Source organism: Aspergillus foveolatus (genome assembly GCF_047715535.1).
Source record: "Aspergillus foveolatus strain CBS 279.81 unplaced genomic scaffold BDW70scaffold_13, whole genome shotgun sequence".
Classification (NCBI taxonomy): domain Eukaryota; kingdom Fungi; phylum Ascomycota; class Eurotiomycetes; order Eurotiales; family Aspergillaceae; genus Aspergillus; species Aspergillus foveolatus.
In genome coordinates, this window is record NW_027396077.1 from 338644 (window position 1) to 358689 (window position 20046).

Consider the following 20046-nt stretch of genomic DNA (forward strand, 5'->3'; position numbering starts at 1 on the left):
GCCTGGGCCTCATCGCAATTACCACTTATTGCCTGCAGTTTACAAGGGCTACCTAATACATCTCATACCTCCACCCCAGCCCAACCATCTCCCTCGTAACTCCATTCTTAACGACCTTCTCGATCTCCTCCTCCACTCCCGAATCCAGGCGTCGATTCTCCCTGCGCACAACCCACCGGTAAACACTGACCGTAATGCCCAAGCAGACACCTGCGCCCATCAACGCCCCAAACGCCGCCATAAATCTCGGTTCGTCGTAGTAAAGGTACGAGGCCCAGATATTCGACGTGCCTCCAATCGCATTGACCAGTGCAGATGCCGCCGCACGTTTACTCACGGGTCGAGCAAGATGCAGGTTGATCGTCTTGTAGAGGAGGAGCTGCGGGCCCACGGACGCAAAGGGGAGGATCATCATGCTAAAGTACCGAGCCCCCACGTTCAGTGTCGCCATGGGGATGATGTACATTACCACGGTGATGGCCACGCAGATCAGAATGAGCGGGTAGACGGTATTCCGCGAGTCCGAGTAGTACATGATTCCGTAATAGACGCCGCCAGCAAGGATATACGGCGGCGCAGTCAGCACCAGAGACAGCGTCTCGGAGAAGTCGAGTGACGATACCAGAGTAGGGAAGTAATTCGCTATACTCCCCTGCACCTGGGAGAGCATATTCGCCAGTATGAGTAGCAGGAGCTTGACATCCCTGAGCGCGTTCACGAACCCCGTCAGGAGCGAGGCGTTCTCCTTCCCCTCCGCCGCACCGGCCTCGGATTCGATCCGCCAGACTGCCAGATCCCGCTCAATCGGACTGAGAATTCGGCTATTGTGTGGAAACTCGGGCATGATCAGGGCGCAGATTGCGCCGATTCCAACCGTTGCCGATCCCTCGATGATGAACAGCCACTGCCACCCTGCGATCCCGTGGGCCCCGTCGAGCTGTAAGATGGCAGCTGCGAATAGGCCGCCAAAGGCATTGCCTACCTGCTGCGCGATATACAGTGCTGCGATGCGCTTGCCGAGCTCTGATTTCGTATACCATGCTGACAGGTAGTAGATGGCTCCTGGAAAGAAGACTGCCTCTGCGGCGCCGAGGATTGCACGCACGGCGAGGAGCTGCTCGTATGTTTTCACGGCGGCCGTCGAAGCGGATATACTCCCCCAGACGACAACGGCGGCACAGATGTACATCCCCGGACGTGGAATCTTTGTGATCAGGAGATTGGAAGGGATTTGGAAAGGGAGGTAGCCGACGAAGAGGATCGAGACGGCCGTTGCGAACTGCTGCGTGGTCATGGACAGGTCCTCCATGATGCCTTGGAGCTTTGCAGCCGCCAGATTCTGCCGGTCGATGTAGTTTAGGATGTACAGGATGCCGATAGTGGGAAGGACGAGGGTATCGATCTTGCGCACGACCTTCTTGTGCAGCGCCCCGTACTCGTCTGACGAAAGGGAACGGAGGGAGCTGGGCATGCGGGCATCGTCGCTGGAGGGTAGGACATGGACCTGGCCTTCGGCTGTGGAGGCTCGGTCTTTGTCCTCATCTTTGAGGGAGTTTTTTTCCATAGTGATCCAGAGACAAGGTGAGGAGCAGGTGCAGGCGGCCGGTAGATAGAGCGGATTATCTTGAGGGATGGTGCAACTCATGCTGGGAGCAGGCTGAACTATATGCCTGTCGTTATCAGTATGTCCCTGCAGCTATCTTCCCCAGATTAACGGAGTGGAGACAAAGATAATCGGCAATTGACCGACTCCAACTGGTCACTATCCGTGGACGACTAGTGCAGCATGAATGAAGCCTAGACCAGAGGCAGCTAGGGCTGGAGGAGCTCCTCCCGAGGCCCTGCGGGGCGATACGACATGCTCCTCCATTTGCGCATAACATACACTTATACCAAGTATATAGATAGCTAGAACTGAGATACGGATCCCAAGCATATATTCATTATCAGCTCTACCAAAATCCCTCTTTACCTAACCAAGCCATCTCCAAAATGTCTCATCCCACCCCTCTGACCACCACAATCCGCAATCCCCGTCTGCGCCTGCTTAACAAACTGCGGCAAAATGCATACCCCCTTATGACATTCATGGCCTTGCCGTCTGTGCGCATCGCCCAGATCCTTTCCCTCACCGGCCTAGACGGTATAATCATCGATTGCGAACACGGCCACATCTCCGACGACAGCATGCACAACGCCGTCGCCGCAATCTCCTCCCTGGACGTCTCCCCCGTAATCCGCATCCGCGGGCCAGCGCACGATATCATAAAACGTGCGCTAGATACAGGCGCACACGGTATCATGGTCCCTCAGATCAACAACGCGGATGAAGCGAGGGCGATCGTGGCTTCTTCAAAGTTCCCGCCTCAGGGAGTCCGCGGTCAGGGCTCCGCATTCCCTGCGATAGGGCATGGCCTTACGACACCTGAATACATGAAATCCGCAAACGAGACGATCATCACAATGATCCAGATTGAGACAAAAGACGGAGTCAAGAATGTCGAGGAGATATGCGCGGTGGAAGGGGTGGATATGGTGTTCATCGGGCCGAATGATCTGGCGATGAGTCTTTTGGGGTATGTCCCTGCTAAAGGGGATGAGCCCGTGTTTGTTGAGGCTGTAGAGAAGGTCATTGCTGCGGCGAGGAAATATGGAAAGTGGGCAGGGAGGATGGTCAATGATGGGACTATTGCGAAGGCCGAGAGGGAGACGTTCGACACCGTCGCAGTAACGGGGGATACCAAGGCGATCACGAATTGGTATGTGAAGGAGTTTGAGATTGCTAGATCATAGACTTCATAGACTCGCTTAATATGGGTTGCTGTTTGGTTCATTGATTCACTGTACGAGTACGCTTCGCGGTTTGTAGGCGGATTCTTCGTGGACGTCATGGTTCATTATAGCTCCTCACTCTCGTAATATGTTGCTTAAAGGTGTTATTAGATGATATAATGTCGACAGAAGAATATCCAAGACAGTCTGCAGCTGGTTATAGAGTAAGTCTGGCCACAAAATGGTAGATATATACCTGCATGAGAGCAGAGAACAAGCCTCCGGCAACAGGATACTGTACTCGCTGTCTCTGCAGTTGCTCGGATTGGATTTAAAAGAGAAAAAAAAAAAAAAAAAAAAAAAAAAAAAAGGCCTTCCTATCGCGCATTAACCTTACTTAAACAAGCATATTCTTGTCTTTCTGTTCCATTCTATTCTCCACAGCTACTAACATTAAAAGTCGAAAGTCGATAATAAATCGTTCCCTTTATATTTAAGGACTAATCATTAAAATCTGTACGAATCTAAACCTGCGCAATACACTCGATCTCAATAACGGTTCCCTCGCCCGGAGGCAGTGCCTGAAGGCAAGACCTTGATGGCATCGGCTTGGGCAGGAACTCAATGTAGACCTCGTTCATGGCCGCAAAGTCCTTCATATCCGCGAGGTAAACGTTGTATTTCACCACCTGTTCCAGAGACGACCCAGACAGCTCGAGGACTTCTTTGATGTTTTGGAGAACGGTGCGCTGGCTACATATCAGTTGGGGCATTGGAGAGGGGAGGGGTGATAAGGCGTACAGTTGCTTGCTTGATTTCGCCCGTGGCGGTTTGACCGGCAAGGAAGACGAGGCCGGGGACTTTGGTTGCTGGGCCTTTTGAAGTATAATTAGAGACTGCTAGAGACCGGATGCGACTCTGTTGTAAGGTACGTACAGTTGTGAGGCTTGGGAGGGAATTTCTCGCTGGAGATGAGTTGGCGGGACATTTTGATGAACCTCAGTTATAGCTATGTGATGTTGAGATGAAGAGAAAAGGATCCTGTGTACATACTTCCCTCTCTTTAAATTGATCCTCCAGCAATTCCGATCTTGAGTTTTTGGAGGAGCTCTGGTGACCAGGGTGCAGGGGCTGCACTGGGAGGAGCTCCTCCCACCCTCCCCACTGGCTCTTCCTCCACCCTAACTACTACCTCGCTAGATAGGCTTTTGAACGGCTATGTAGAGGAGCTCTTCAAAAGTATCCACTCCAAATCCAATCAGGGGTAGCAGGTTGTTGGAGGTCTAGTTAGGGCAGCATTTGGAGCGCTGAGAGCCCTAAACCGCCCAGCATCTGGACTTCTGAGGAGCTCGCCTGATAGATCATGAGACTGTACAAGGCGCCTCTATAGTCCGCTCAAGGTATATAACCATATCATCGACTTGCTGTAGTACGACCTCGGTATACCATCAGCTATCCTCACCGTCAGCACCAGCCCAACAGAGTCAAACAGTATAGTCTCTCGCAATGGCCGCTGCAGCCCCCTTCAACCCCCCTTCCCCCAACCTCCCCGGCAAGCCCTTCGTGCCAGAATGGAATCCGCCCCCGGTCACCAAGCAGACTGAGGGTTTTGCTACCCTAAAGTCAATCGACCTGTCCCTCCTCGACTCTGAAGACCCGGCCGTGGTCGACCGTCTCATCCAACAGGTCAAGATCGCCATCCGCGATGACGGATTCCTATTCCTCGAGAATTACGGTGTCTCGCTTGAGCAGCTGCATCGCCAGTTTGCGCTCGCGCAGTACCTCTACAATAACATCAGCGAAGCAGATAAGGAGCGTCTTCTGTTCGATCCCGAGACAGGGAGGTGGTCAGGGTATAAGCATCCGTACGGGTTCAAGGTAATCCTATCCCATCTTTCACTCTTTACAACTCGAACATCGATTTAACCTGGCTTTGCCTTATGATATAGCGCCACCGCGGCCCGCCAGACGGAATTGAACAGTTTAACTTCTACACCCGCGAGTGGAACGACCCCAGTCGCATCCCGATGTGTTTACACCCTTTCATGGACGAAATCACAGCGTTCTGCAACTACCTTACGCAATCGGTAAACCGCCGACTGTTGACCCTCTTCTCACGTGTGCTCGAACTCCCTGACGACTACCTCTGGGACAATGTGCAGTCGCACGGATCGCCCACGGGGGAAGGCTACTTCCGCCACGCACTGTTTCGGCCTGTGCAGAAGGAGACGCAGGAAGCGTCCAAAGGGCTGCGTATGCACGGACACACAGACTTTGGACTTACGACGCTCCTCTTCTCAGTACCGATCAGCTGCCTTCAGATCTGGGGAAGAGATGAAAAGTGGTATTATGTGCCGTACAAGCCTGGTGCTCTAGTTATCAACATCGGCGACACGCTGGAGATTGTCTCCGGTGGACACTTCAAGGCGACCAGGCATCGAGTGTACAAGCCGCCTGCCGATCAGCTAAATGAGGAGCGCTTGAGTCTTGTGCTATTTAATAGCTCCGTCGGGGAGTTGCGGATGCAGCCTGCATATGGTACGTTTTGTCTATTTCCGTGTCTACAGCCGACGAGCCGGAATACAGATATGTTTGCTGACTGTGCGATACATAGAATCCCCGCTCATCCAGCGAGAAGGCTGCATTGAAGAGCAAGGCGTGTACAAAGAGTTCAAGCGTCTCACGGAAGCAGGCCAGCTCGTCCCGAGCAACCGCGAGTGGCGCGAGATCCAGATCGCCACGGCAACAGACCCAACGGATACTGAGCATAACAGAATTGGAGTCCATCAGGTTCTGGTTGATGGGAAGGTGATGCATCAGAGGGAGTATATGGGGGTGAAGGTGGTGTTACCTGTTTAGTTTAGACGAGCCATCGTCGTTGGGGGAGGTGACGTGCTTTTGTGGGCTCTGCCAGCATCAACATGTAGCTCATTGAGATTCAATATACAATAATTATATTCTTTATCTTCAAGACTGTTTCAGCTCTCCTTTGCTCCAGCTCAGCCGTGCTTTCTGTTGCCTTCTCAAGCCAATATTTGATTCTGATTCTAGGGCATGGCTCAAGGCAGATCATGGTTCAATCATGGACCTAGCGCCATGCAGGTTGAGTGGCCCATGAGCCAAATATGTCTGAGGTCTATGGTTATGCCGTTCTGTGTCTGCGCTATTTTGCCACTCTCTTTGCACACCATAATTCCGTCAGAATGGGTCATTTATTGTTTCACACGTCTGCCCTAGAAGGGGCTCTGCCATTGCTTTAGCCTCGTTGGGGGGGTGGGGCGATTCTTGCAACTCAGCGTTCAGGGATGATGCCAAATAATGCTCTTGCCACTTCATAGACGACCCGTTTGGCGTCTTAGTGTTGGAAAGATGACTCGTGATTCTGCTTGTCATAAGATTCGCGACAGAGTATGGACGACGGATTGCCTCCTTCAACCCCGAGCCCTCCAACTTCGTCTAGTCCTTCGTCTCCAGCCAGTCCTTCAAGCCTGTATAGTCTCGTATCCCCAGCTAGTTTGCAGCCCCGGCGAGTCATGTACTTCAACTGCAGAACCGCCTAATCGGCCGAAGAGCACCTCCCACAAGTGGACAACATTGATACTCGACTGGGGTCCACGCGTGCGAATACATCCTGCGATACACTAGAGGCGATTGTGTCAAGACAGCTTCCTATTAACGGCTCATTTTATCCGCGAACAGAGCGTTGCACAAGTTACCGGCACGGGGCTGGAACCAGTAATGTGGGAACTTGCCGCGTCGTTACCAAGGCCGGATTACAGCTAGCAATATGGTACTGACGGGCACAATGCTCTTCTTCGGGGTCATATTTCTCTTAATTGGTTCTGGCTTCTCCTTCTGGTCGTGCTGGTCTTACTTGGCATCATATTTATACTTCTGACTACTCCCACGAACAAACGACAAAGGCTTCCTCTTTGGAGACCATCTATTCTTGTTGTGCTTTCCCATGGCCTGGGCCCTGATGGACAGGGAGTTGGCGGAGCACAAAACGAGGCCGTTCAGATGGAGCAGACGGCGCAGTTGAGGTTGAAAAGGGTAGAACAGTAGACAGGCCTTATGTAGGTTTGATCACGAGACGTCCTAAGAACAATATAACGGGCCCATTGCTCATATATTAACTAATCTAAATATAAACTGACAACACCTCGAAAAGAATCTTCCATGCTTGTCATTCTGCATTCGCACCTTGCGATTGTAGCATCTTAGGGCTATATGCGCATGGTGAAAATCCCAATACTAAATGGTGCGTGGCGTCTGATCTGGAGGCAAACGCGTTGTAACATGGCGGTGCATTGCCTCTCTCAGTTCTACTTCTGGTAGACCTGTGGTACTGATGCAAAGCATGACCCAAGGAGTCTGCAGTCAATCAGCCCGCCAGGACTTTACCACAGATTTAGGTACAGCGCACCATATAACAGATTTCTGAAGGCTCATTTGAGAACAGCCAGTGGCCGGGTAGCTATAGTGGATGGCAGAATTGACCGATACATTAGGTCAGCATCTATGAAGCCCCACGTTTCGTTACCTAATTTGTCCTTTTTTGTTCAGAGAATGTGGTATGATCATGATATATCGGCATCACTAGATCAAAGTTGCCGGTTTATACAAGCGCATAAATTTTAGAAGGGAGAACCCAGCGCGTGTGCAAAGCACTAGTTCAGTCCTGTTACAGAATAGATGGAATTCGAACCTTGTGCTCGATATGGATGTTCACGGTTATTTATGAACAGAAAGTTCTGCCGGTACTGATTTGCTTTGCAAAACCACGGTATACTTGGCGACTGGAAGGTTACTAATTAGCTACAGTCTTGGGCAGTGAAAATTGCCCTGGCCTGCGTTATTTCCCTCCGGCTGAACGGCCAACGGCCTATTCGACGCTCTGGCTCTGCCAACACAGCCGTATCGGATTATTATCCGAGGCTCAACCGAACAGAGTAGGTGACCCGGACGGCATGGCGATGGGCTGAGACCGAGTTCGCCGACATTCTTAGCGTCTTCGTCGAGCTGCACTGGTTCGGGAAGGCGATGATCACTCGCTCGGGCACCTGCAGTCAGCTATGCTGCATCAGTCCTTTCCTGTATATGACGATTTCGAGGCTGGAGTCATTTTTTTTCTGAAACAAAAGGAAAAAGCGTATTCAAAGACAATTACCAGGAGTTGGTAAGACTGGTGAACGCATCTTTGCAGCTTGGATCAATATTACCTTCGTACTCTCCGCAGAACCTCAACAATTTTCACCGTTGGATCATCCGGGGATCCCATCCATCCCCATGCCCCGGGCTCCCAGGCGGCGGCTCCATAGCAGCAGCTGTCGATCTTTACTCGATGAACTGACCGGGCTACACCGTACTGTACGGAGTCTGGGGCAAATAAGGTGATAGGGCTTTGGAATCATGGCGTACCGTAACCTGGTTCTAAGCTGCAATGCTTTCTTGTGTTGCTCAATCGCTAAGATTCGGCAAGGATCTTTTCTTCCTCAGTCCTACCTTTGCTCGCCGATGTTCGACTACATCTGGAGAAACTTACCTAGCGCAGAACATGGATCACAACCGAGTCCGTCGAAGACTGTGCCACCACAGCTGCTGAAATTTACATAGAGGTGTGTCTCTCATTTCCGCAGCCTCTTGGGCTTGGGTTTAATAATTGGATGATTAACAAGATAAACCTTGGACTTGAAAGGGCAACCAAACGAGAGATCGTCTGATCCACTTTTTCATCTTCCTCCACATGTAGCTTATGTAATGTGCGAATCTGAGCAGAATTTTCTTGCCTTCTTGCTGTCAAGTGAGCCCTCTTGCCTCGTTGTCAAGTACTGCTATGAAGTGGCCAGCCTGCCTTCAATCGGATGGCCTGATCTACAGGGGTGGCCAGGGACAAGGTAAAAATGCTCTAGGACCATCCGCGAAGAGTGCCTGGTGCCCGTGCCTTGCCATCATCATAGACCCACGAGGAGCTGACTTGCGGGCCAAGGTCGTAGCTGTGGATCGGCCTCCGCTTAGCCCTGAGCAGTTCCTACCGATGTTTTACCGTACGGACCGACAGTGAAATCTTGCCAATTAAGGGACGCATCGGGATCCTGCTCGGCCGATTAGGACTCGGCTCAGTGACGACACTCCGAAGATTCCGCGAAGATCGTCCAATCAAAAAGCCTTGCGGGACCGTGGGTCTTCGGCATGCCGAGTCCGAGCGCCCACTGTCCGATTCCAGGCTTGGAAGGCTTATACAGTTATCCACTGTGACATAGTTCAGCTTCACTTCGCTGTCGTCAGACCTCGCGTTTCTTGCCACGGTCAGAAAATTTCTCTCAGCGGCAGCCGGTCGCTGTGCGTGCATCCGTAGTCCACTTACAAGACGTTGGCTTCATAAATAAGATCCCCGGCACCCCATATGGATGCCCCAAGTCTCGCCATCCTATCCCCATACCAGATTATACCCCCGGGAAAATGGCAAAACCAACTGAGTCGGCCCTCAAAGACATCAACCAGGGCAAAGAGACAACCCAGAATGAGAAGACAAGGTCATGGATTGTAGGGGGGAAATATCGCGACGAAGCAGAAAAACTGGCCGTGCATACCTCTGGTCGTGGGACACCCGAGGAAGTCGACTTTGACTTCCCTGCAACAGCAGTTGAAGCGGGCCACCTTGATAAGACGAACGAAGATGTTATGGTGCTCACATTCCTCGATGGGGACCCTGAGAATCCCTTCAACTGGCCATTGGCCAAGAAAGCCTTTATCTCACTGCTCCTTTGTCTCATGACGCTCTTTGTTGGTCTCGCTACGACAGCCTACAGCTCCGGAATCAACAGCATGACATCTGATCTTGGCGTCTCGACAGAGCTAGGTCAACTGGGCCTGTTCACGTTCAACTTTGTCTGCGCGCTTGCGCCGCTTTTCCTTGCCCCGTTCTGCGAATTGGTCGGACGACGAGTCATCTACGTCAGTGCCTTCATCTGCTTCTCCATCATGTTCATCGGTCTTGCCCTCGGCAAGAACATTGCAACCATCATCGTCTGCCGTGGCCTGCTCGGTCTATTTGGGTCGGTCGGCACGATCCTCGTCGGTGGTACCTTCAGCGACATGTACACCCCTGATAACCGCGCTATCCCCATGGCGACCTTCTCCTACGTCGCCATTCTCGGCACCGTCGGTGCCCCCATTTACGCCGGATTCATTGACGAGACCATCGGCTGGCGCTGGATCGAAGGTATTCAAGGTCTCGCCAACATTCCCCTCATTCTCGTCGTCGCCCTCTGCCTCCAAGAAACCCGCGGCGGTGCCATCATGCAGAAACGCGCCAAGCTTTTGCGCCACCAAACCGGCGACAACCGGTACAAGTCGATATCCGAGCTCGAAGCGCCAACCCTCAAGCACGCACTGCACAACTCCTCCGTCAAAGCCGTACATATGCTCATTACCGAGCCCGCAGTCTTCGCCTTCGGCATGTGGATCGGCTTTGCGTGGTTTGTGACTTTCCTCTTTCTCTCCGTGATTCCTATCACTTTCACAGAAAAGCGTGGCTGGAGCGAGGGTGTCGCCGGTTTACCGTACATCTCTCTCTGCATCGGCACGACGATCGGGTTTGCGACCAATTTCATCCAGATCCGCAAGTACAAGTCCATTGAAGCTTCCGGTCGTCCTGTGACTCCCGAATCGCGTCTCTACGGCGCAATGTTTGGCGCCATCTGGCTTCCTATTGGCCTGTTCATCTACTCCTTCACGCAGTACGGATATCTCAACTGGTCCGGCCCTGTGATTGCACTGGCTCCCATCGCAATCGGCATTTTCTACATCTTTGAGTCTACTTACAGCTTTACTTCTGACTGCTATGGCGAGAACTCGTCCTCTGCCATTGCGGGACAGGGGCTGCTTAGGAATACGCTAGGCGCTGTATCGCCGCTCTTCGCGTCGCAGTTCTTCCATAATGTGGGGAGCCAATACGCAGGTCTCATTCTCGCCATCGCGGGGACAGTCCTCGCGCTTATTCCATTCGCCTTCTTCAAATGGGGCCCGAAAATCCGGGCTAGATCGAAGCTTGCTGAGACGGCCAAGGGCGAGGATGAGGAGAAGGGGAAGACAGGGACGACTCTTTATCGGTAATTATATGATATCATCTACTACTTAGCCTCAACATACAAATTCAATGAGAATATTGAACGATTTCCGGCTTTTGAAGGCCAATTGCCTTTCTACCTAGGTTTCAAATACCAGTATTATCACACGTAAGCAAGAGGATTAGACGATCTATAAGCGACTTTCTTCGCCTAGATACGAAGACGAGTACGAGTCAAGTTAGATGTAATACTGAATTTGGTGATTTTGCAGCATATCCCCCTGATATTGAATTACGTACCAGGTGGCCACTAACGGATATCCTAAAGACGAGTCTCAGGTCACAGTTCGCGTAGTCAATTGAAAGGGGAATGCATGCATATATCCTGTCTTGAATGTTTGCCTTTGTACCGTCTGACGCTCCGGTCTTGTTTTCGGCAATTATATATACCAGTACCATCTTCTGGGGATGACACGCAGATTTTGACCATAATGCAGAAAAGAAAAGGCACGACCGGATATATCTAACGGAAGTTTATGCGAAGACAGGGTCGAAAATGAAGAGCCACCAGGAAAGATCTTTGAGGTATATCAATCGTCCATACTCCGCTTTTCCTTGAAGCTCAACCCAGAAAGAGTATTAGTTTTACTCCCCTTCTCGTCTCACCGTTCGTAGCTTGTTGTTCATCTCTCTGAGCACAGCTACCTGCACCCAGCGCAGAATAACAGCAACTTACCGCGCTGTATCAGGGCGTCTCTCAAGAGAAGTTATTCAGAACCTCCAACTCTCTCCTCTCCTTGAGTGCCGGCACCAAGATCTATCCACGAGGGGAGGGCAGCATTGCATAGGGTTGATTGTTAAGGTAGTAATTGGGAATGCAGGGGTGTCCGTTATTACACTGCTCATACCTATGAATGCGGAGGTTGATGCTGGAGAGGACGAGTTCGCAACAACCAGACACACTCTTTGTTTCCAGTTATCGATCATGGAAATTTCTCTCTTTCAGGCTGCCCAAGACGCACGGCTGCTTTCAATCTAAGCTTCTTGGCCGAGCCTCAACTAGAATAGAATACGGGGCACACTGGGAGTACACCTAGTTTCTAAATACACACTGAATTAAATTAAAGACAGTTTAAGGCCGTTGATCTTCACATCTGCTGCTTTTCTTCATAAACGGCGCGTTCTCCAATGCACTGGCCTGAGTCTCCCACAAATCCCTGCCCAGGCTCACCAGTCTCTCTCCAAATCCCTCCAGGATGTCTTCAACCCGCGGTGCGCCCTCTTCAAGAACCTGTTGGAACATCTCACCGCCCCCATCTACGTCCAACGTAGCAGCCCTCCACACCCTCTTCCACCTTTCTAGTACCTCCCTCGCTTCCTTGCTATCTATTTTAACATCACTGGCAAGCATATAAAACGACGACCGCTTTGCATGGTAATGCGCATGTTTATAGACTCTCACAGTAGAGAATTTTTCAAATGCATACAGCAACTGTACTGCGTTTGGTGCTTCAATCTTATGAAGTAGCACAATCATTGTTCCGCCGGGTCTGAGGTGTTCAAGTGACAGGATTAGCTGTGTTAGGGTTAGTCGCGTGGCCTCCCTCTTTTCGCGGTATGCAGCTCGGGCCTGTGTGCGGAGAACCTGACCATCGCAGAGGGTTAGGTCAAAACTCTGTTCTGCATTGAAGTGTGCAGGGAGGAGTCTTGCAAAGTCCGGGTGTGATGGCGGGAATTCTGCAGCTGGGGTCCCCATATCCGTTGCAAGCATTGTGATGTCAAGAAAATGGGCTGTGACGTTGGGGTGCTTGCGCAGCTCGCGAGCAACCTCGTGGCCTCCTTCACTTTTTGGGAGTGTGAATGTCAGCGCTTGCGCTGTAGGGTTAATTTTTAGGGCCGTTGCGAGGAATCCGCCTGGTGCCATGCACAGGTCAAGAAGGGCGGGGCGGCTGCCTATATTTGAGGCCGAGGGCTTGATGTCAAATACTCCAGTAAGCCGGTTCATGTCGGTCGCTATCTCCTGCATCATTTTGTAGAAGTGTACCGCTGTCTTTACGTGGGCTTTGTCTGAGGTTCGGCGCTGTTTGGCAAAGAAGATGTCACCGGCGGGGATTTCCCAACCCTGTTTAGCATTAGCTAGCATTGCTAGTTGAAGAAATGGTAGTTTCTAACCTTTCTCCGCAGCTCATAGAGACGCTGAAACTCTGGGGCTTGGGCTTCGTTTAGCAGATAATGCATTATGGCTTTTGTGAGCCTGCTGTTGTAGTCGTTCCGGCATGATGTTTCTTCTTGGGGAAAAGGGAGGTCGATAGGTTCCGCTGTGATATTAAGCCTGTCATGGCGAAAGTTGACTGGCTTAACTGCTCTTCCATCCTCCGAAATGCCGCGAGGTTGACTAGAATGATTGTGATGCCTGTAACCTTAGGTTAGCCTTAGGTGCTAGGTAATCACTGTAGGACCGTCTTCTTATGGTGATGGTGGTGGTGATGGCGACGGGGCAGAAACAGACACGAATAACCAGAGAGAACCTAAGAAGAATAGGAAAAGAGGCTTTAAATACCCAGGGACTCATACAGTAATACCTAGTTATTCTGCAGAAGGTGAAAGAATAATACTCTGTTCGAAGACCGGTTGGTGGCAGGCAGAACCACAGAAGCCTTGCCGTGCCATCAAACAGAGCTTTCTACCATGCAGCTATCTGTCCTACTGTAAGGCTGTCTTTGCTTCGTCTGCAGCAGCAGATTGATAGGCAATTAAGTCTTTACGGGGGGCAAACGGCCAGCCTTTCGCGCCGAGGCACAGCCTCAGCTTAGACTCCTATTCTTCTGTGCTCAATAGCCTTACTGCTCACTATTCCTCACAGTGCATGGGGGATGTGGCAAGGATGTTCAATAGGAATTATTCTTATCGAGCGTTTGTAACAGCCTTGCTAGGTACATCTTCTGCTATGTAAAATAACAGCATACAACCCTAGGTAGGCAGCGGTGCTTCCACAGTCTGCGAACCAGAGAAGCACAGAAGAGAAGGTAGTATGGTCCAGTATTTCTTTGAAGATGAACATATGGTTGACGCAGGACTGGACTAGTACTTGCGAGGATATACGTATACACCCCTAAACAAGCCCGTTTTGCCTCACTGCACTCCCGCACTGCACGATTGCTAGCCTTATATAGGTAGCCTTGCGCACCTTCTTATTGTCCTCCAGAGCCAAAGAACTATCGCGCTAATGATTCCAAAATCCCTAATCCCAACATTCACCCGATACCTGCATTTTACACTCGAGCTGGGGGCACTCGACGGCGACGGCGCGTCACAAATAGAGTTACCTACATCCTTCTCGTTCAGGATAAAATCAACCAAACCACCAGTCAGACTCCCATTTGTTTCTCAAAGGCACTACAATCGAGCATGTCGCTGCTTTGGTGGCGGAAAGTGGGGACATTAAGTGGTTAGAGAGGGTGATACTCTTTAGTTCATTATACCGTGGACAAAGAGAGAACGTGCAGAAAGATCTAGGGAATGGGATGTGGTCATTTCTTCAGATGTTTTTATGCTAGCTTGGTCCAGATAATCTGTTCCTGGTAGTTCAGTGATAGTAAGGCAGAGACATATGCGAGAAGTATTGGGCGACATTTCGTGGAAATGAAAACCAATCTTGTTAGAATAACTGTCAGTACCCATGGCACATATTCTGTCAGCGACTGGGAACGAGAATATAATACAGGAACGAAGGTATGGATTTGGATTTATCACCCCGTAAAGTGATGCTATCGGCCGCGCCCCTCAGCTCCAGAACGGTAGCAATCAAACTTGAATCGGTGTTCCCAATTGAAAAATTGACTATCAGTACCGGCTCCAACACGTGAGTTCACGAATGGAAGCCTGGATACAGAGTACATGGGATATGTCCCAGCAAAGGGTGATTAAGCCCAGCACAACCCATCCTGGTAATAGTCCCAGGGTCAACCAGCCTACCTCACAATATACCTTAATATCTTGACCGAGTTGTTGAGAAGCTTCAGAGCAGATATAAAATGCTCACAGGAACTGAAGAGGACCCGCCGTGGCATCTTTCTGACTGGCAGACATGGAGTCGTTCGCTATATGCTGGGCGTGAAACGCTGCACTGCATTTCTCTCTCTTTAACCACCGGCATGAAATATGCCTCTAACGAGATTGAGTTATCTGTCTCGTCCAATGGTCCAGGTGATTGAAGTCCCAAACTTCAAGTACAAGTTCCTGTACCTAGATGGTCTTGAAAAGAGAACCCATTGTTCGGAATCTCAGCAACACATCCGAGTCGGTTTGAGTCCACCATCTATAATATCCACATATTCGAGGTCTTTCTTTATATCAGGCCTCTCTATTTGGTAGGTTGTCTTGGCAGAAGAGCTTAAGCTCAGCGATATTGTTGATGATGTTGCGTAAATCGATGCAGCTTGAAAGTTGTATACAGGGATGGTAATAGTGGCGCATTTGCTGATCATGTGGAGGCTTCCTGGATATTGAGCTGAAGGATTAGCTGAGCCACGGATCGCAGAGCTGCGCAAAGGTGTTTAGAGAGTATTGTTAGCATGTTTAGTGGACTTAGGGCAGTCAAGGTGATGCGCACGGGGTAGGATCAGGAGCATGGCTGGTAAAACCCAAGCCCGTGGAGTTTTCGCTTTTAGTCCACACTCGGTAATCTAACTGACAATAGCTACTCACGCAGGGTTGGCCGCCAACGTATATAGACTGGTTGAGAGCTCTACAGGAATACTACGCTGGCCGGGCAAACGCTGGGGCTAAACGGCTAGCAGCAGATTACACAGATTACACCATCTGACTCACCCAAGACTGTCCGAGCCTATGCCAAGGCACCTGAAGCGTGCCCCTGAAAATAGTTATATGATATCATTTGTTCAATTGGGGCTGTGCTGTGTCTTAAGCTACTACCCCTAATTTGAGCGTCTCTGACGCAATACATTCCTGCTAAACTTCAAACGCTCCTTGAAAAAATAACAGCCCTGCTTCTAGAAATTAAGTAAGAAAAAGGGAAATATGGGTTAAAATTGACCCCATTTGGTTATTTTGAATTCAGCAGTGTCAGGAAGGATGGGCGAGCTCGAAGCTCCCTTGCGCACATCAAATAATCATCACGGTGGACAGCAGCCATCACGGCAACTATAGGCAAACTCTCGTATCCAACACACCTACGGGGGACTCGGCGAGTACGGCGGCGGTGGTGTCTCCGGCCTAGTCTGCGCCTGCAGGCGATTTTCCGCTCGAGTCTGAGCTGCTACTGGCAATATCGACATTTCCTGCTCGGTCACAGGCATGGGTGTCCTCCGTTTTATAGCACGCTGACAGCACAGTAGCAAACCAATACCTGCAAACAGGGTCACTCCCATAGCCACTCCGAACCCTAGGCCAAGCTTTCCATCCTTGTTCAAGCTGTTGCCAGCAACAGCACACTCGAAGTCGTACGACGCGCTGGGGCTGGGGCTCGGAGTGTATTGACCACACTCGTAGGTCGATTCAAGCGTGATTATTGTGTCTGGCTCAAGACTAGGGAGATGAACACTATGGATAGTCAATTCATCTCAGTGTCGATTGGGCTTCATTGTTAGGAGAAACAGAGAAATGCCCAGACCTTTTTATTTTTCCTCTCAGGATAATCGAAGAGGCGTTCACGAGGGGTAAAGACACACGTAGCGGGCGTGAGGCATCAATATGAACTGATGCTTCCGTGTATTGCAGGGCAGGTACTGACAGACTTCGAGCGGATGAGAGTATAAGCGGAGACCAAGACAGGAAGAACGTACAAAACAAACCTTTTTATCTCCCCGTGGATGTAAAGCTGTTTATCGACGGAGCTGAGACTGGGCAACTGCAGCTCGAATGGACTGGACATTTCAGTCATGTGTAGCCTGATACCCGAGTCACTGGAATTAGGGCGCGTGTGCAAATCTGGTTCTGGCTCATCTGGAGTCGTTGGCGGTCCAGCAGAGATTAATCGAGGCAGTGATATGCTGCCTGGGTTAGCTCTCGTAATTCACCAGATCGACGAGGGAAACCGAACTTGGATATTACTCCAGCTAGCTTGATAAAGCCCACAGATTCGAGGGCCGGAAACAAAATAGCAACAGGGTCAGGGGTCGTTGGATTAAAGTTGCTGGTTTTACATCCTTCGCAGTTTATCACGATCAAATCATTATCAACCCTTTGAAGGCGGCGGAAGCCCAGTCTTCCAAAGTCACCGTCCAAATAAATCGACTTGACATCCTCCAATACCGGAAAGTCAATGTTAACATATTGCTCAAGGTGCTCGATACGGATCTGACCAGCAACATGTTGCAGCTTAGGGAAGGAGAGATTGGCTATGGAGCCGATTCTGTTAAGGTCCAAGCCACCGAGATGCACGAGCTGCGGGGCCTCGATCGAGGTCATCAACGGCGGCGAAAGAGTTAATGGGACTAGTGCCGTGGAGTGGATGGCGCCTGTGATATTGACCACATCAGGGAGAACCAGTCGGCCACTGGCCCCGCCAATACTGAGTTTGTCTGCTATAACTGTTGTGCATCCAGCTAGGGCTTCATGGACTTCTTCCGAGCTATCTAGGAACTGGTCGTCGAGGACGCATTCCCTGGCCAGCGTGCCTAGTGGTGTAACCCGTTAGTATATGCTATAAGCGGTTTGTTCTTGGGGCCTACTGAGGAACAAGCTTGCCAGAGCCAGCGACACCCAAGGCCGGATATGACGAGAGTGCATTGTGCCGTGACTTGCGTCGGGTGTGTCTCGAAGTCCAATCGAGAGTAGGGCCAGGGGGGCTGTTTATATATGTCGAGGAAATGATTCACGTGGTTTGTTTGTCTCTTATATTACCAGGTCATTATTGGCAGAGACCCTGCGCCCGATCAATATGGCATCCTCTTTCCCTTGGCAGGAGCCTCGGCATGGTGCTGTAGACGTCGAGTAGGGTACTTGAAGTCAACCTGAAGCTAGATAGTCCATAATATCAGCATTATAAGCTAGGGTACTGAGCCCCGCCAAGCAGCTACTGTAGGGCTTTCGCAGTGATAGGTCCCTACCTGGACATAGCCCCCCTACCCAACTAATGCCTTTGCTCGTATTGCTTGTCTTCTAAAAAGGACGAGTCCATCGCCCGCCTGCCCTCAGTAGTAGATATCGATGCTGTTCTGGGCGTCGGCGCCAACAGAGGCAGGCTTGGCGACGGAAATCGGTATTATAGTATGTTTTGCAGAAAATCTGCTCCGTTGAATTGGCTCGACCAACGTGACTTGAATGGAGGAGCTTGGTAAACCAGTAGGTTGCTGGCCCTTAGTCAACGTGACTTATCAACACCACTTATTAACCAAAGTTTTAGCTGTCAATTATGTTTCTGCGGCGTCTTAGTGATTGCTGTAAAAGTTGACCGTGCTAGGTAGCGATTAGCGTACGCCAATAACCCTAAATCAGGAGCTATGGTGGGGTGGGTACTGCAGAACCATAAGACACCTACAATCTAATTAGATAGGGTTATCGTCCGGCCGTTTAATATAAGATATCTGGAAGTGGACGGGCAGAATCTTCCATAGTTAGACCCTCATACTTGTTAAATACTGCGTTTCCATTCCTTCTGATAGCTCCACAAAACATACTCGACGACGTGAGAGTATGCCTCTACAAAAAGACAGAATGAGAAACAAAGTACCGATACTCAGAACAGCCCCGAAGCAGCTACGACACCTTAGCCCATCTTAGTATTCACGAGTATGAGCTATCTAGGTGGTTCCGCACATTTATCCCCTGCAGCTGTATCCCCTAGGCTACCAAATATCCGTGAAGAACTGGATCCTCGCTATCATATGCGTCCAGAAAATGAACAAAAGGCGGGCTTGTCCACGAGACTGAATAGTCAGAATTGTCCTGCGTGCAGTGGTTGGTATGTACCGGTCATGCTCTGAAAATGCATGGAACAGGTAACATGCCCGTTATGTATAAACCATGTACCTCTGATTGCAAATGCATGCTTTAGATAAAACAAATAGTCACGCAATTCATTGCAGGTAAGGAGAGGCTTACCGGCCTATGGCAGGGCCTATACCCTCCTCAAGGAAAAATCCAGGATTCTCCTTTTCGGGTGAGGTCACGGTGCCAGGTAGAATACTGCAGCGGAGGCCTCAGGAAATGTAGGAGTGACGGACGTTTGGGCCTTTCACTTGTAACACTGGCTTGTGTTTTGGTTGTTGAAGTCTCAGGAGGCTGTTTAACCAGACGAGCATATTCAAGAGCTCTGAGCCAATTCGGCAATTGTGCTGGGCATTTTCGCAGCTAGCGATAGTGATAGTAGTCTTGAAGGGCGCCGGCGTCCGGTCTGTAATTTTGCACAAACTCATCTTAGAGATGAGATCATCAATTAATCCAGCTGGAACTGCAGAGTATGCAGCTCAAGGTGGACACTTCCATGCATGAGAAAAGCCTGAATTCCGGACTGTGCGTTAGATAAAGCTATTGCCCAACCAGTAATCCATTGTGTGGGCGTCAGTGTCCCATAAGATAATCAGCATATCGACAGTGTGGCCGTCGCATAAGTGATCCCGTAGTGGTAAATGTTCACTCATGACCGCTGGGTCACCTTGGCTAGAGCACATGCTGGGCCTGGAGACCGTGAGAACAAACCAGATGAAGGTTCTTAGCTTCGTCATAGCCGGTAGTGAATGAACCTGGCCCCAAGCGAGCGAAGATGTAATCTACGTATAGTATAAAATTATCAAGCGAGTGGTACCGTTGGGATAGGTCTATATTAACTACAGCTTAAATTATGTAATACCGACGGCCGGTTGGCCTAATGGTAAGGCGTGGCTCTCCTATTAAACTACCAAAGTTTGGTAGTGAAGCCAAGATTGCGGGTTCGAGTCCCGTATCGGTCGGATAATAACGCATCTGCCCATACATTTAGCAGCTACATTGCTTACTGGGCCAATGCTTTTTTTGGTTCCTCCACACTCAAAACTATACGGTTGTATATAGTGTTCCTGTTTGCATGTGAATTAAGGAGTCAACAGAAGGCCTTTTTTTCATTTTTTCAGAGCGTGGTCACCCAGACCGGGAGACATTGCCCGATCAAAGTTATTACATTGATCTGTTTGGTACTTTAACGTGATGGCGACAGTTACGGGCTAGTGTGGTCTAAAGAGCCGGGGCATCGTTAAGTATTGCTT

General features: G+C 50.3%; 8 protein-coding genes and 1 non-coding gene across 9 annotated transcripts; 4 read left to right on the forward strand and 5 right to left on the reverse strand.

The window, feature by feature from the left end:
• Positions 1–52: 52 nt before the first annotated feature.
• On the reverse strand, positions 53–1564 carry BDW70DRAFT_166469 (major facilitator superfamily domain-containing protein; the record flags this gene model as incomplete). Its single annotated transcript, XM_073741991.1, has 1 exon — positions 53–1564. The coding sequence occupies one exon, from the start codon at positions 1562–1564 to the stop codon at positions 53–55; it is 1512 nt and encodes a 503-aa protein (XP_073597842.1).
• Positions 1565–1992: 428 nt separating this feature from the next.
• BDW70DRAFT_166470 (HpcH/HpaI aldolase family protein) lies at positions 1993–2793 on the forward strand (the record flags this gene model as incomplete). The annotated part of the gene is made up of 1 exon (XM_073741992.1): positions 1993–2793. One exon carries the CDS (start codon positions 1993–1995, stop codon positions 2791–2793), a length of 801 nt encoding a protein of 266 aa, XP_073597843.1.
• A 486-nt stretch (positions 2794–3279) lies between these two features.
• Positions 3280–4273, reverse strand: BDW70DRAFT_132774 (RidA family protein). Its single transcript, XM_073736215.1, has 3 exons — positions 3709–4273; positions 3574–3647; positions 3280–3521 (listed from the first exon to the last, which is right to left on the reverse strand). The coding sequence occupies exons 1-3, from the start codon at positions 3758–3760 to the stop codon at positions 3297–3299; spliced, it is 351 nt and encodes a 116-aa protein (XP_073597844.1). The 5' UTR covers positions 3761–4273; the 3' UTR covers positions 3280–3296.
• A 5-nt stretch (positions 4274–4278) lies between these two features.
• Positions 4279–5631, forward strand: BDW70DRAFT_158274 (uncharacterized protein; the record flags this gene model as incomplete). The annotated part of the gene is made up of 3 exons (XM_073740487.1): positions 4279–4650; positions 4722–5310; positions 5387–5631. 3 exons carry the CDS (start codon positions 4279–4281, stop codon positions 5629–5631), a joined length of 1206 nt encoding a protein of 401 aa, XP_073597845.1.
• Positions 5632–9035: 3404 nt separating this feature from the next.
• On the forward strand, positions 9036–10982 carry BDW70DRAFT_20518 (MFS transporter). The gene has a single exon (XM_073743500.1). The coding sequence runs from the start codon at positions 9235–9237 to the stop codon at positions 10888–10890; it is 1656 nt and encodes a 551-aa protein (XP_073597846.1). The 5' UTR covers positions 9036–9234; the 3' UTR covers positions 10891–10982.
• A 374-nt stretch (positions 10983–11356) lies between these two features.
• Positions 11357–11981, reverse strand: BDW70DRAFT_132830 (uncharacterized protein). The gene has a single exon (XM_073736216.1). The coding sequence runs from the start codon at positions 11828–11830 to the stop codon at positions 11615–11617; it is 216 nt and encodes a 71-aa protein (XP_073597848.1). The 5' UTR covers positions 11831–11981; the 3' UTR covers positions 11357–11614.
• BDW70DRAFT_166471 (uncharacterized protein) lies at positions 11357–13081 on the reverse strand (the record flags this gene model as incomplete). The annotated part of the gene is made up of 2 exons (XM_073741993.1): positions 11357–12965; positions 13016–13081. The coding sequence occupies 2 exons, from the start codon at positions 13079–13081 to the stop codon at positions 11976–11978; spliced, it is 1056 nt and encodes a 351-aa protein (XP_073597847.1). The 3' UTR covers positions 11357–11975.
• A 3605-nt stretch (positions 13082–16686) lies between these two features.
• BDW70DRAFT_148891 (uncharacterized protein) lies at positions 16687–17593 on the reverse strand (the record flags this gene model as incomplete). Its single annotated transcript, XM_073738930.1, has 3 exons — positions 16687–16728; positions 16940–17481; positions 17536–17593. 3 exons carry the CDS (start codon positions 17591–17593, stop codon positions 16687–16689), a joined length of 642 nt encoding a protein of 213 aa, XP_073597849.1.
• Positions 17594–19659: 2066 nt separating this feature from the next.
• Positions 19660–19755, forward strand: BDW70DRAFT_t71. Its single transcript has one exon. It is a non-coding gene; the product is annotated as a tRNA-Arg (tRNA).
• The last annotated feature ends 291 nt before the right edge of the window (positions 19756–20046 follow it).